Source organism: Eurypyga helias, unplaced genomic scaffold (genome assembly GCF_000690775.1).
Source record: "Eurypyga helias isolate BGI_N326 unplaced genomic scaffold, ASM69077v1 scaffold18135, whole genome shotgun sequence".
Lineage (NCBI taxonomy): Eukaryota > Metazoa > Chordata > Aves > Eurypygiformes > Eurypygidae > Eurypyga > Eurypyga helias.
In genome coordinates this window covers 40,330-52,330 of record NW_010253646.1, presented here as the reverse complement: position 1 = coordinate 52,330, position 12,001 = coordinate 40,330, and the positions used below count along the sequence as shown (strand labels likewise).

Below are 12,001 nucleotides of genomic sequence, written 5' to 3'. Positions count from 1 at the left end.
CGTGCCCGCATCGGCGGGAGCCGGGGACCTGCGGGGCTCACCCCGGGGCTCGGGCATCCCCCCCGACCCGGAGCTGCCCAGCCGCGGTCGTGCAAACATCCCAGACGCCAAAGCAACGCAGCATTCCCAGGAAGGGCTGAGGATTGAGTGTCTTTTCCAGGAAAAAGAGAGAAGAGGGGGGTGGGAAACCCTTCTGCACCACATTTGGGTTTGTTTGAGTAAGATTTTTAAGGCCCTATCTCATGCTCTGAGTCTCTCTGATTCCCAGCAAAAGCTACAGTCAAAACAGCACAAAGCTTAATATAATAACCCAGAGGTTTTTGCGACGTGGCCCAAAGCCCAGCCCAGTAATCCCAGCAGAACGGCTGCTGCTTGCATCCCATCCTCTCCCCCGACAGCGTGGGAGATGGACGACAGGCCGGCAGAGGCAGCGTCCCTCTGCCCTTCTCCCTCCGCGGAGGCCAGCAAAGGAGGAATAGGTGGTTTGGTGTTTACCCCTTTCTGCAGAATGGGAAGGCAGCAAACCGCGCTGGAGCTGCTCGCCCCGCGTGGCTGCGTGCGTGGCAGCCGTGCCTCCGTTTCCCCACCCGAAAAAACGAGCCTTATCTATGGCTGGGGGGGTGGGTGGAGGGCCTCGCTTTTGGAGGAGGTGAGGAGAAGGGAAGTGGGATCATGCCACCACCTTATCTGCAGTTATTCCTGGAATCTGATTACATGCTGTATATAATGAAAGCTGATTAAATGCCACCGTGCGATGGCGCCAGGTGCGTCCCGGGGTACGGAGCTGGCTGGGCTGGGTCACTCCATCACCTTAAACGCTCAATCTGCCACCCCCAGCCAATGACTGTGTCTTTATTTTGCCTTTTTTTTTTTTCCCACAGCTTCATATTTACTCCTGCCAAATCCCCCTGATCATTGCACGGGGAACCAAAACAAGCATATAAAAGCGTAAAGCATTAAGCCCTGTTGTTCCACACCCTTTAATTAATAACTTTCCTGGGAAGGTTGCTAGATCCAAGCCTTCATTGACAACATCTGGCTTGGCGAGGTGGTCCAGCCCTTGGTACTTTTGCTAGACCTCATCCCCACTCCACAGCATCTTCACGTTTTGGGGTTTTTTCTGTTGTTGTCCAGGCTTACGTCATCAGTAGCTGCTCACTCTGCTGCAGTCCAATACAGCCACACTGTTTAGAGAAAAAAAAAATCTTAGAAAGCCTGCCTGTCTCTGATCGAGCCAAGGAATTGCTGCCCGGGGGAGTTGGGATGGCTCGGAGAAACCCGTAACGTGCTGCAGCTATTTTAGCTCCTCTGCTCCCTGCTTGGGCCCAGCTCTGGCTGGAAGGATGGCGCCTCGATTTCTGGGTGACCGAACCCCCTTCCCTGCCCCATAAATAGCGATGATCAGTGGTGTAAAAGCATAAAGCCAAAAATGAAGCTACTTGTGTGATTTGGGAGAGATGTTGCAGGCAGGATGTGCTGCTGCCATGCTGCCCGTACAGCTCCTGGGCTGTTTTGGGGGTACTCTGTGGGGCTGGTGGTGACCAGGATGTGAGCGAGGTCAGGGTGGTGCCACCCATGTGTCAGCTGCTTCTCCATGGTGGGTTTTAGGGGATGTAGGCAGCGGGTTTGGGACCTGAGCGAGTAGTGATGTTCCTGGGAGGCCTCGGGGGGCGAGGCTGGGGCAGCGGTAAGGTCGCTGGCCTGGGGAGGGCGTGAGGCTTTGGCTTCATGCTGGTGTCCCCCAGCCAGAACCACCTAAGAGGTGGCCCTGGATGTCAGCCAAAGTCCCCCAGCTTTGCCTCTTCCCCCCATTTCTCTCTTGATGTGGTTCTGGAAGAGCTCCATCTCTTTCAAGGTCTGTTCACACCCTTGTCGTGTCTTCTGTTCCCCAGGTCCACTATCCCATGGAGAGCTGGTCACCCCCCACTGGCTCCTCAGGGACCGTAGCAGACGAGCTGTCAGCCTGGATGAAAAGGTGAGGATGGAGACAGCACCCCTCCCCTGCACCGCCCGGCTGAGTCCTGCATCCGGAGGGACTGCGGCGGGACTCGGGTGGAGGGACTCGGAGGGAGATGTCGAGTTGGCAGCTCCCACAAGCAGGATGTGGAGTTTGTAGGACCTGTCACCATTCAGGTGATGAACAGGGAAAGCAGAGGATGCAACAGTGAGTTAATTAGACGTTGTCTTAACTATTGGGCAGTAGGAAAGATGGCCAGGAGCTACAACAGGAGTGGAAGGGAGTGGGGCAGTTTGGAGAGAGGAGATGGAGGTAATCCATCAGACTGATGGTTTGGCCAGGGTAGACAGCCCAGCAGTATTATCAAAAGGGGAAGTGCTGCAGGATTTAAGAGGAATATCCTTGGGAAGACTGTGGAGAAGCTGGGCCCGGGCAGCGGAGAGGAGAGGACATCTCTTCCCAGGGCTGTCACACCCTCCCTGCCACCCCCACCGTCTCCAAATCCACGTTAGGAGATGCTTGTGGTGACCCTTGCCTGGGTTTGGCTCCTTGCCCAGTGGTGGGGTCACCCAGCTCTGCAGCTGCCCATTGGCTGAAGCAGCTGGTCCTCATACCCAGCAGCTGGTCGGGCCTCGGGGGTTACGGTCTCCTTGCCAGCACCGGTGGGTCTGGTGGGAATCATGCTTCCACGGTAGCTGGAAGAGCCCGTCACACTGGGGACGCTGTGGTCAGCCTGCAGAAATGTCCCCTCCCTTCCTAGCAGCCCTGGACTGGTCTATATTTAGGTTGGAGGGCACTTGGGACTGGAGGTTTATTTATACTCTTGCTAACACCCTGCCACCCAAAATCGTGCTGGGTGGGTGCAAATTCCAGGCACCCAGGGTGTTTTGGGAGTCGCCGGGTGACCCTAGGGCCAGTGGGGCTGGGACGGCCACCGGCCGGGGCCAGGGTGGCTGGGCAGGTCCTGGCGTGTTTCCTGGCATCTGCTCTGCCTTCGCTGGCTCCAGCCAGGCCAAAACAAGGAGGCTCCTGTTCCTCGGAGCAGGGGGAAGGACGAGGAGAGGGAGGGTGGTCGCAGCCAGGAGTGGGGGAAGGATGGTGGCAATGAGCGGGCTCCCTGCTTGTGCATATAACCCCAAACCGTCCCTTTTTTTACCCCTGTCCCACTGACGTGTATATTTTTAGGATGGCTTTAGTCCACCCCGTCTCCTCCTGCCCTCCAGCAAAGATCCTGGAAATAAATACGTCCGCCAGCCTGCGGATTGTCTGGGCACGGCTGGCTTTCAGGGCTGGAGTCCGGGAGGAGACAACATCTGAGCGTGTGAAATGAGGGGTTCACGCATGGTGCCTGCCCCGGGGCGCCTCTCTTTCTTCTCCTGGGGCTGCTCCTCTCTGCCGTGGGTGGGATGCTGCGGGTGGCCTGTACCAGAGTCCCTGGGGACTCCGCCGCGTCTCCTTTCCCTTCTCCTGAAGGAGAAAGGTCAAGCCAGTGGGAAGGAGGGGAGGATGCTGGTGGTGGCCCTGCGGTCCCGTTGTGTGCGGGCTAGCATGGCGCTGGGGAGGCTGGATCCTGCCTCCCCCCACACACCCTCCCCTCTCCTATTGTTCGGAGCTGAAGTCCCTGCGGGCTCGATGGCTCCTGGCACACATGGAAGCGATTTGGGAGAGGCCGGGGAGGAGGTCGTGGGGACCCTGATTGCAAACAGCTCCCTGGTTGCTGCCGGATTGGGATGGGATCCTGCCCCCCTGCTGCTGGCATCTGCCTCCTCCTGCTCCTTCCCCTGGCTTGGGGCACAGAGCAGAGGCTGCCAGAGCTGACCGTGAGCTTTTCCAGTTCTTTGGATCTGGAAAGGGAGGTTGTGCTCAGCATCCTGGCCCAGGTATCCCAATGGTATCCAGTTCCAAGGCACGGGAGTCCCCTGTCCCCGCCCTGGGGACCCAGCCAGCCTGTCGTGCTGCCTGCTGTGCCTGTGCCTCACTGCTTTCCCTTTCCAATGGCTTTTCCCAAGTGCGATTTCTCACTGCAATGGGTTTAAAGTGAAAGAGGAGAGATGTAGATTGGACATCAGGAAGGAATTTTTCTCGGAGAGGGTGGGGAGGCACTGGGACAGGTTGCCCAGAGAAGCTGTGGATGCCCCATCCCTGGAAGTGTCCAAGGCCAGGCTGGATGAGGCTGGGAGCAACCTGGTCTAGTGGAAGGTGTCCCTGCCCATGGCAGGGGGTGGGACTGAGTGTGCTTTAAGGTCCCTTCCCACCCAAACTTTTATTCCATAAATCACAAGGAATCAGGAGCACTCATGCAGAAGGGTCCCTCAACCTCCCTCTGGGTCTCTCCTGGCACCCTGTTTCCATATGGGAACACACCTTGACACAAATGGAGCATCTTTCCCCTCACTACTACTTTTCACACTGCAGGATCGTCTGCTGGGGCAACCACCGTCTCCCTGTCCTGGCAGTGGGACGTGGCTGTCCCCTTCAACCTTGCCAGGAAACGCTCAGAGCATCCCTGCCAGTTGCGTCAGGGTGTGATAGCCGGTGCCTCCCCCAGCCCTGCGGTGTGTGCCCCTCCCCGGCAGCGTGGTCTCTGTGCGGGGTCACAGCTCTGGGAGGAGGAGGAAGGGAAGGGAGAACTGCCTGTGGTTTCAGGCAGGCTGCAGGTGCTGAGGGCATGTGCTCTTCCAATCTGTTTCCTGCAAGGAAGCCCTTTTCTCTTGGCAACGCGTGGCAGGACAGAGCCAACCCTGACGTGGTCCCTTAGCCAAGTTTGCTTCAAAACAACCAAAATCCTGCCTCCATCTCCAGGGCCTGGATTGCCCTGCTTCCCCCAACTCCTCTGGAGCTTGCTGCCTCCAGGATGCTTTTCCAGTGGGCATCTGGAACAAGAGGCTTGTCCTTAAGCTCTTGGATCCCGATCTTAGTGGGCGTACAGGACAAGGCGATGCAGTCCCCACGCTGTGGCCTTCAAACCCGAACTGCTGCTCGGACCCAGCTGCCTGGAGAGGACCTGGCTTGGCCATGATGCTCCAGCTGCAAAACCCATCACTGAATCCCCTATGGAGCATCTCCCGGTAACTCTGAGCCCCATCTTCCTCGTTGTGTCCAGACTCGTATGCACGCACTTAGGAAATCAGGGCTTGTGGGACCTGCCTGAGCAGATGGCTGGGCTGGGATTTGAACATGGCTTTTGGATTTTGGCTTATCTAATGATTTCCCAAGGAGCTTGGAGCTCTCTGAGCCTGCTCCCAGGCTTCTGCAGGGCAGCGAGAGCTTTCGGGGGGCAGAGGAGGGAGCCGGGGTGAGGAGGATGGCCAGGAGCCATGGGGAAACAGATTGTCTTTCCCCTTGAAGTGTAACACAAACCCCTTGGCCTCAGCTCCTCGGCAAACATCGCTGCGGTTTCTCTGACCAGTGGACTGCAAAAGAAAAATAGTCTCGAGCTGGGCCCAGTCAGTCCTTGTGGGCTGGGTCCTGGCTAGGGAAGACTCATCCCAGCTGCTCTTCACCTCCCCCAGCCCAGCCCTGGTGGGACTGGCTTTGCTGGGATGTCCTGGAGAGGCTCCAGGTCCAGCCAGGGCCAAGGGAAGGGAGTTCCTGCAGCCTGTGGTGAGGACTAGTGGCTGCTGGGGAAAGGAGGTGGCATCGGGGAGGAAGGGTCTGCAGCCTGGTATGGTTCTGGAGCCAGGGATGATGCTGATCCCTGCTCATTCCTGATGCGCAACATCTTGGCAGGCGGCTCTAGGGGACCCAACTTCCTGCCAGTTAGGCTCAAGGCAAAATTATGGGTGTTTTAATTAATGTGATAACCTTTCCTGTCCTTCGACTTGGGTTATTTGCCTCCTGCTTGGCACAAGTGGTTCTCACACCCTCCTTCTCCCTCTTTTTACTACTGTTTATAGCAACTTCCAGTGCCCAGGGGGACTACAGGAAAGCTGGGGGGGACATACTTTTCCCCAGGGCAGGGAGTGACAGAACAAGGGGTGACGGGTTTAAACGGAAGGAGGGAGATTGAGATTGGGCATCAGGAAGGAATTCTTCCCAGAGAGGGTGGGGAGGCACTGGGACAGGTTGCCCAGAGAAGCTGTGGATGCCCCATCCCTGGAAGGGTCCAAGGCCAGGCTGGATGAGGCTTGGAGCAACCTGGTCTAGTGGAAGGTGTCCCTGCCCATGGCAGGGGGGGCGACTGCATGGGCTTTAAGGTCCCTTCCAACCCCAACCATCCTGTGATTCCATGATTTATTTCCTCAGGGGCTGAGCTAGTTTCAACCAGGATCACTCCCCTGCTCCTCGCTGCCTCTCCATGTGCTCTCAGGGGAAACTGAGGCACGGGGAAGGGGAGAGCTTGCAATGCATCACCTCATGGGGGTTGGACACCGATCCTGTTAGCAGTGGTTTGTTTGCCAGCAGCCAGGGAGCCAGGCTTCAAATGCCAGGATAACCCCGTATGCCCACATGTCCCTTTAAGACGGCAGCTGGGAAAGAGCATTTTGCCAGTAAAGGGCCTTAAGTCGAGACAGGGAGTAATTGCTGGGGAATTCAGAACTGGGAAGGAGCCTTCAGGGAGTTGGGGAGGAGGAGGAGATGGGCTGTGGGAGCGGGTGTTAGGGAGAAACAGGCTTGAAAAAAAGGGAGGGCAAGAGGGGGAAAGAAGGGAAACGGCAAGAAAAATGTACAGACCATGTTTGGCGAAGGAGTGATGTTTGTATAAGATCATGTTCTAAAAATACAGCCCGTTCCCACCATTGCTGAAGGAAGGGGAGCCCTCTGCCCCGGCTTCCCTCTCCCCCCATCTCACAGGGCCCCTAGCCTGGAGCAGGGGCCATGGCTGTGCTGAAGGGGCTCGCTGGGAAGCGGCAGGGCCTCGGACTCGGATTGCTTTGCTGTTGTGTTTGGGGTGGGTGTTTTCCAAGTACTGTGTCTGGTCTCCTTTTTTGGAGCTGGGAAGACTGTTGGAGGCGGAGGGTGAGCTTGGCCGGCCCGGCTCCGTCACTGCGTCCCCATGCTGCCATCCTTGGGAAACAAGGCTATAAGGACTCGGAGTGGGGGGTCTCCCTGGGGCTAGAAGCATCTGCAGGGACAATTTGAGCAGCTTAAGGGGGTGCCTTCATCCTTGGAGCTCAGTTTGGGGTGGACCTGCAGGAACGCCCATCCTAGGAGTGCGAACCCCATGCCATGGGATGCAGCAACAGAGGTACCCATCTGTTCTACACCCCAAAACGCTTTGTCCCGTGATGCTGCCCCTTAAAAGCACGATGATCCCCACAGGAGGGTGGCCTTGGGGCTGCCAGGCTGGAAGTCCCCCAGCATCCGCAGTGCTCAGGATAACGGGATGGGGACTGGGGTGCATGAGGGGCAAAGTCTTGCTGGCCACTTCCATAGGGATGAGAGGGTACAACAGGATTTGGCCTTTGTTTTAACCCAAGATGGGAATTGCCCAACTTTACCCCCACCCTGCTGCATTCGTAGTGACCGGCTGCAAAACCCTGTGATGCTCAGAGCAGCCAAAGCCAGAGCCTTGCGGGGATGGCTCCTTCCTCTCTCCCCTTTCTCTCCAGAGCTGGGAAAACCTCGCCAGCTGGTGGCCAGGGTGCCGGGACCCTGTGGTGGATCTGGAGCCTGGGGCCATCAGCCGGCCCGGCTCCCTGCATCTGGACCGAGCGAGGGAGACAGAGCCAGCCAGGCCATGAACAGGGCGATGCTGCTTGTGTCCCCGGCACTAGAGCAGGGAAAGGGATGTTGGGACATCATAGAAGGGCAGCGCTTTGGGCTCCAGCCCATCCCATCACATGCTGTGGTGGGTCCCTGCCTGGGGTTCCCATTTAACGCCCTCCAAAGTGAGGGATGGAGTAAAACCGCCAGCATCCTGGGGAAGCTGAGTCAATCACTTCCTCTTGCTGCCCTGCGGTATTTTTAACAGTGCCGTTATCCGGTGCTTGGGCGGTTGGTGTGTATTTCCTTACCCCACGGGGCTGCACCCAGGTGCTGACCCACCCAGGGACCTGCCTCCGCAGGATCTGGCTCATGATTTCCGGTGGGATGGAGCTGCAGTGGCGCGGAGGCTCTGGGATGCTTGGGCCAGTGCTCCTGATCCTGTACCCTGTATCCGTTCCCTCTTGTGGCCTTTTTCTGGGGGAGCTGCCAGTTGGGATTTACTTTCTCAGCCCCGTTCTTGTGGGGTGAATCCCAGCGTGAATCCCCTTTTATCTGCTGCTATCTGTGGGAAATCAAGCAAGAGGGTTTATTGCTCACCTTCCACGTGCTTATGGCAGGGGATGGGGTAGGTGGAGTGGATCTGTGGAGGAGAGACTGGGATGCACCTTGAGCTGAGGAGCAGAGGAAGGTGCTGGGGCTGGGGTGGTCAGAGGAGATGGTGTCCAGGGTGGCCCAGGGTCTGTTGCCATCTTGAACTGAGGGACTGAGCCTTTGGGAGGTGGTGTGGGATGTCTCCTGCAGGGTGGCTGGGGTTGCTCAGGGACCTCCTGGCCCCCATGTCCCCACTGATGTGTGCCCCTGCCCTGAGTCACATGTGCACTCCCTCTTCCCACTGCATTTCTGCAGTTGGAAAATCAGCTCCTGCTTTCCCAAACAGGAATGATGCTCAAAATCTGTTGCACCTGCTGCCCTTTGTGTTGCTAATGGAGCAGTAGGTCCTACAATAATACAGGCAGAGAGCAGGACAGGCAGACACCTAGCTGGCAGCGTCCTGGGCTCTGTCTTTGCTAACCCCCTCTCTCCTTTGGTTCCTCCGCAGGTGCCAGCGCCTGCCCGGGCAAAGGTGGCCGTGACGGCCGAGGGCAGCGAGCTCGTCCTGGTGCTGGAGAGGAACCAGTAAGTGCCCCAGTCGGGGCTGGGGAAGGGGCCTTGGGCATCTCTGGCATGGTCTCGCCTGGAGCTTTGGGGGATGGAGACATGCCAGGCGGAGCGTCAGCGGGACGGGAGGCTCCTGGGTGCCATTCTGCTGGTAGGGCTCATCCTGTGAGGTCTTTGGAGGTATGTCATGGTGGGCAGTGCTGACTCCTCGCAGTAGTTTGGAAACTCAGCTCCTGGGGTTGCCATACCTCCTGGAGGGATTTAAGAGACGTGAGGAGGATGAGGTGCTCAGGGACATGGGTTAGTGGTGGACTTAGCTGTGCTGGGTTAACGGTTGGACTGGATGGTCTTGAAGGTCTTTTCCAACCTAAGGATTCTGTGATTACGTGTCAGCCTGAGACCATTCCAGGGTGTGCTTGTCATGTAGCCTTGCTTGACCCTCCCTGGGCTCCTTCTTTGGCTTGACTTGGATGCAGGTGCCAGCAGCAGCTGTCCCCTGTGTCACTCACCCACCCTGGCATCCCCTTGTGCTGGAGCAAGGAGAGCAACCGTCTCCATCTCCTGCCCTGCTCTCCTTGCCCCTCTCCCTGTGACCTTGTGGCAATTGTCCCTGTGCTGGTTTGGGTCCCTCCTGGTGCCAGGTGTGGTGGGGCAGGGCAGAAAGCTCACCTCTGCGGGATGGGCTGCTGCTTACCAGCAGCCGTGGGAGCCTTGTGCCTGGCAGAATCCTGTTCCTGATGCTGTTTGGATACACAAGCAGCCACCACGGTGTCCCCCAAACAGCCTGGACAGGCAGCAGGCCACAGCAACCCACAGAGGAGCTTTTTGGTGAGCAGGAAGGAGAATGGGGGTGTTACCATGCACGCTGTGTTTTAGGACTGTGGGCAATGTGAGGGTTGGCAGTGGAGGCTGAAAGCTCACGTGCAAAGCTTTATCTTGTTTCTGGTGGTGCACCAGGTCTGGAGATGTTTGTGTGTCTTCTCATGACCCTGATCCTGGGTTGGTATCCCTTTGCCATGCTGGAGGGATGAGGGTGGCCAGGAGGGGTGAAGAGCATCCCTGATGGCCCGTGGGACCTGTGGCAGGGCTGGAGAAGTGTGGGGCATTGCAGGATGCTGGGGGCACAGTGAAACAGATGAGGGGGTTGGTGGCAGCAAAAAGAAGCTGAGCACCCAGGGCAGTCCATAGCACCCACCACCATCCACGGTATCCAGGATCATCCGTGGCACCCAGGACAATCTGTGGCATCCAGGACTTTCCATGACATCAAAGAGTATCCATGGCACTCAAGATAATCCATGTGGCATCCAGGATAGTACGTGGCATCCAAGAGCATCTGTGGCTCCCGGGACAGCCCATGGTACCCAGGACCACCCATGGCACTCAAGACAGTCTATGACAGCCAAGACATGGGACCCAAGAACTTCCATGGCACCCCGGATTATCCGTGGCACTGGAGAGGACATCCCAGTGGTCTGAGCTGTGCTGGGACTTGCTGCCCCCCTGGATGGGACTCACTGTTCCCCAGGCTGGGGAACTGGAATACCTTCCCAGTTCCCCCATTCCCCAGGCGTGGCATGGAGACTTTTTGCCTCTCCGCTGTCCTTGGCTGACTTGTCTCTGTCCCTGTCCACATCCTGGTCCAGCTGCCCTTCTGCCCCCTCACTGGCCAAGCTCTTGTCTTGCCAAGCTGCCCACAGGTCCCTCTCCAGGAACCAGGCTGAGCTCCTTTCTACTTTCCCTGCTCTAACTGGAGTTACTGGTGCCAGGCACCCACTCACAGGTGGGCTGTGAAGATGGAAATGTGCCCACTGTGACATTTTTGGGGCCAAATTGGTTGAAAAATAGAAACCAGGAGGCGGGAGGGCTATTCTGGGGCCGGCTGCTTGGTTTGTTTTCCTCTGCTGCAACATAAAACGTCTGGAACAGGGCCAAACCCCACCAATCAAGGGCCAAACTGCCAGCAGGGGCAAGCCCAGCCCTGCTTTGTCCTTCTCCGGGTGGCAGAGACCCCTGCATGCACCCTACCCTTCCCATGGGAGACTTGCCATCCCCAGGCTGGCTGCCAGCTTACGGTGGGGACGCCCATCACCCTGGCATCTGGGCAAGCTCACGCAGGTGCAGGTTTGGGCAGCTTGGGAAACCCATGTCCTCTTCTCTTCTTTCCCACCACCCATGGGGTTGTTTCGGCCTACATGTCCCCTCTCTGCTCCCCAGATCCCAGGCGAGTTGTGAGCTCGGCTCTGGCTCTTCCCGGTGGCCGGAAGCGATTTGTCAAGGACTGCGTCACAGGCAGCTCTGGGATAGGCTGTGGCGGGATGTGGCCAGCAGCTGGAGAGGGGAAGCTAGGGCGCGTGGGTTGAAGGCAGGGGGGTGCAGGCTTTGCCAAAAGCAGACGGAGCTTTCTCACCGTCAGCCCTGTCATTTTCAGGGAGCCCTCACCTTGTTGCTGGGCTGTTGCATCGGGACCATCGTCCTCGCTGTGCCGTGAGGAAGGTGGAGGGTCATGCCCAGGGCTGGATGGGGTGGCTGTGTTGGAGACCCCAATCCTCCCACATCCTCAGCTGGACCCCCAGTACTGTGTTGACCTCTTCTCCCAGAAGGATGCTTTCCCATGCTTCGGTAGTCCCAAGAGGGGTTTGGTCCCTGTGGATGTGTCATCCTGCCTGGCTGCTGGTCTGCTGGGGTGGCAGGTTGGCCCTGCCATGCCTGAGCCCTCTGGCAGGGGATGAGTGGGCACCTGGACTCCCCCCCATGCAGGTCCCCTGTCCCAGAGCAGCAGGACCCCAAAGCAGTATGGGCAGCCCCTTCCTTGCTGAGACAAAAAGGGGGATGTTGGACTGCAGTTCATGTCCCCGCCAGCTGTGGGCTGGTTGGGGGCCAGGCCTGACGCAGCGGTGATGGCCGTGCTGCCACTTCCGCTGTCTGAAGCCCTGCAAGGGGGGCTGTGAAGGGGGATGCGTGGATGAGGGGGGACATGTGGACGGTTCAGCCCTGCACGGCTGCCTGGGTCTGGGCATGGAGCCTCAGTGTGTCCCTGTGCCAGGGTGTCCGCAGCCCGGGTGTCCTCACCCCTCTCCCCTCTCCTCTCTCCACAGGCTGCTGGTGCCGGGCTACACCGAGACGCACTACACCATAGATGGGCGGCCCGTGACAGTGGCCCCCAACCACACGGTGGGTGCTGAGGGACAGGGGGGGCCCATCTCTTGTTTTCGGGGTGCCTGGGCACTTGGGGTG

General features: G+C 58.3%; 1 protein-coding gene across 1 annotated transcript in view; it reads left to right on the top strand.

Annotated features, from left to right (window-relative positions):
* Nucleotides 1–754: 754 nt before the first annotated feature.
* LOC104510478 (disintegrin and metalloproteinase domain-containing protein 33-like) overlaps nt 755–12,001 on the top strand; it is a 26,126-nt gene continuing 14,879 nt past the window's right edge. Inside the window, exons 1-4 of the mRNA XM_010152739.1 lie at nt 755–764; nt 1,893–1,975; nt 8,706–8,782; nt 11,863–11,938. Coding sequence (XP_010151041.1) covers nt 755–764; nt 1,893–1,975; nt 8,706–8,782; nt 11,863–11,938 — 246 coding nt within the window. The remainder of the gene's footprint in view (nt 765–1,892; nt 1,976–8,705; nt 8,783–11,862; nt 11,939–12,001) is intronic.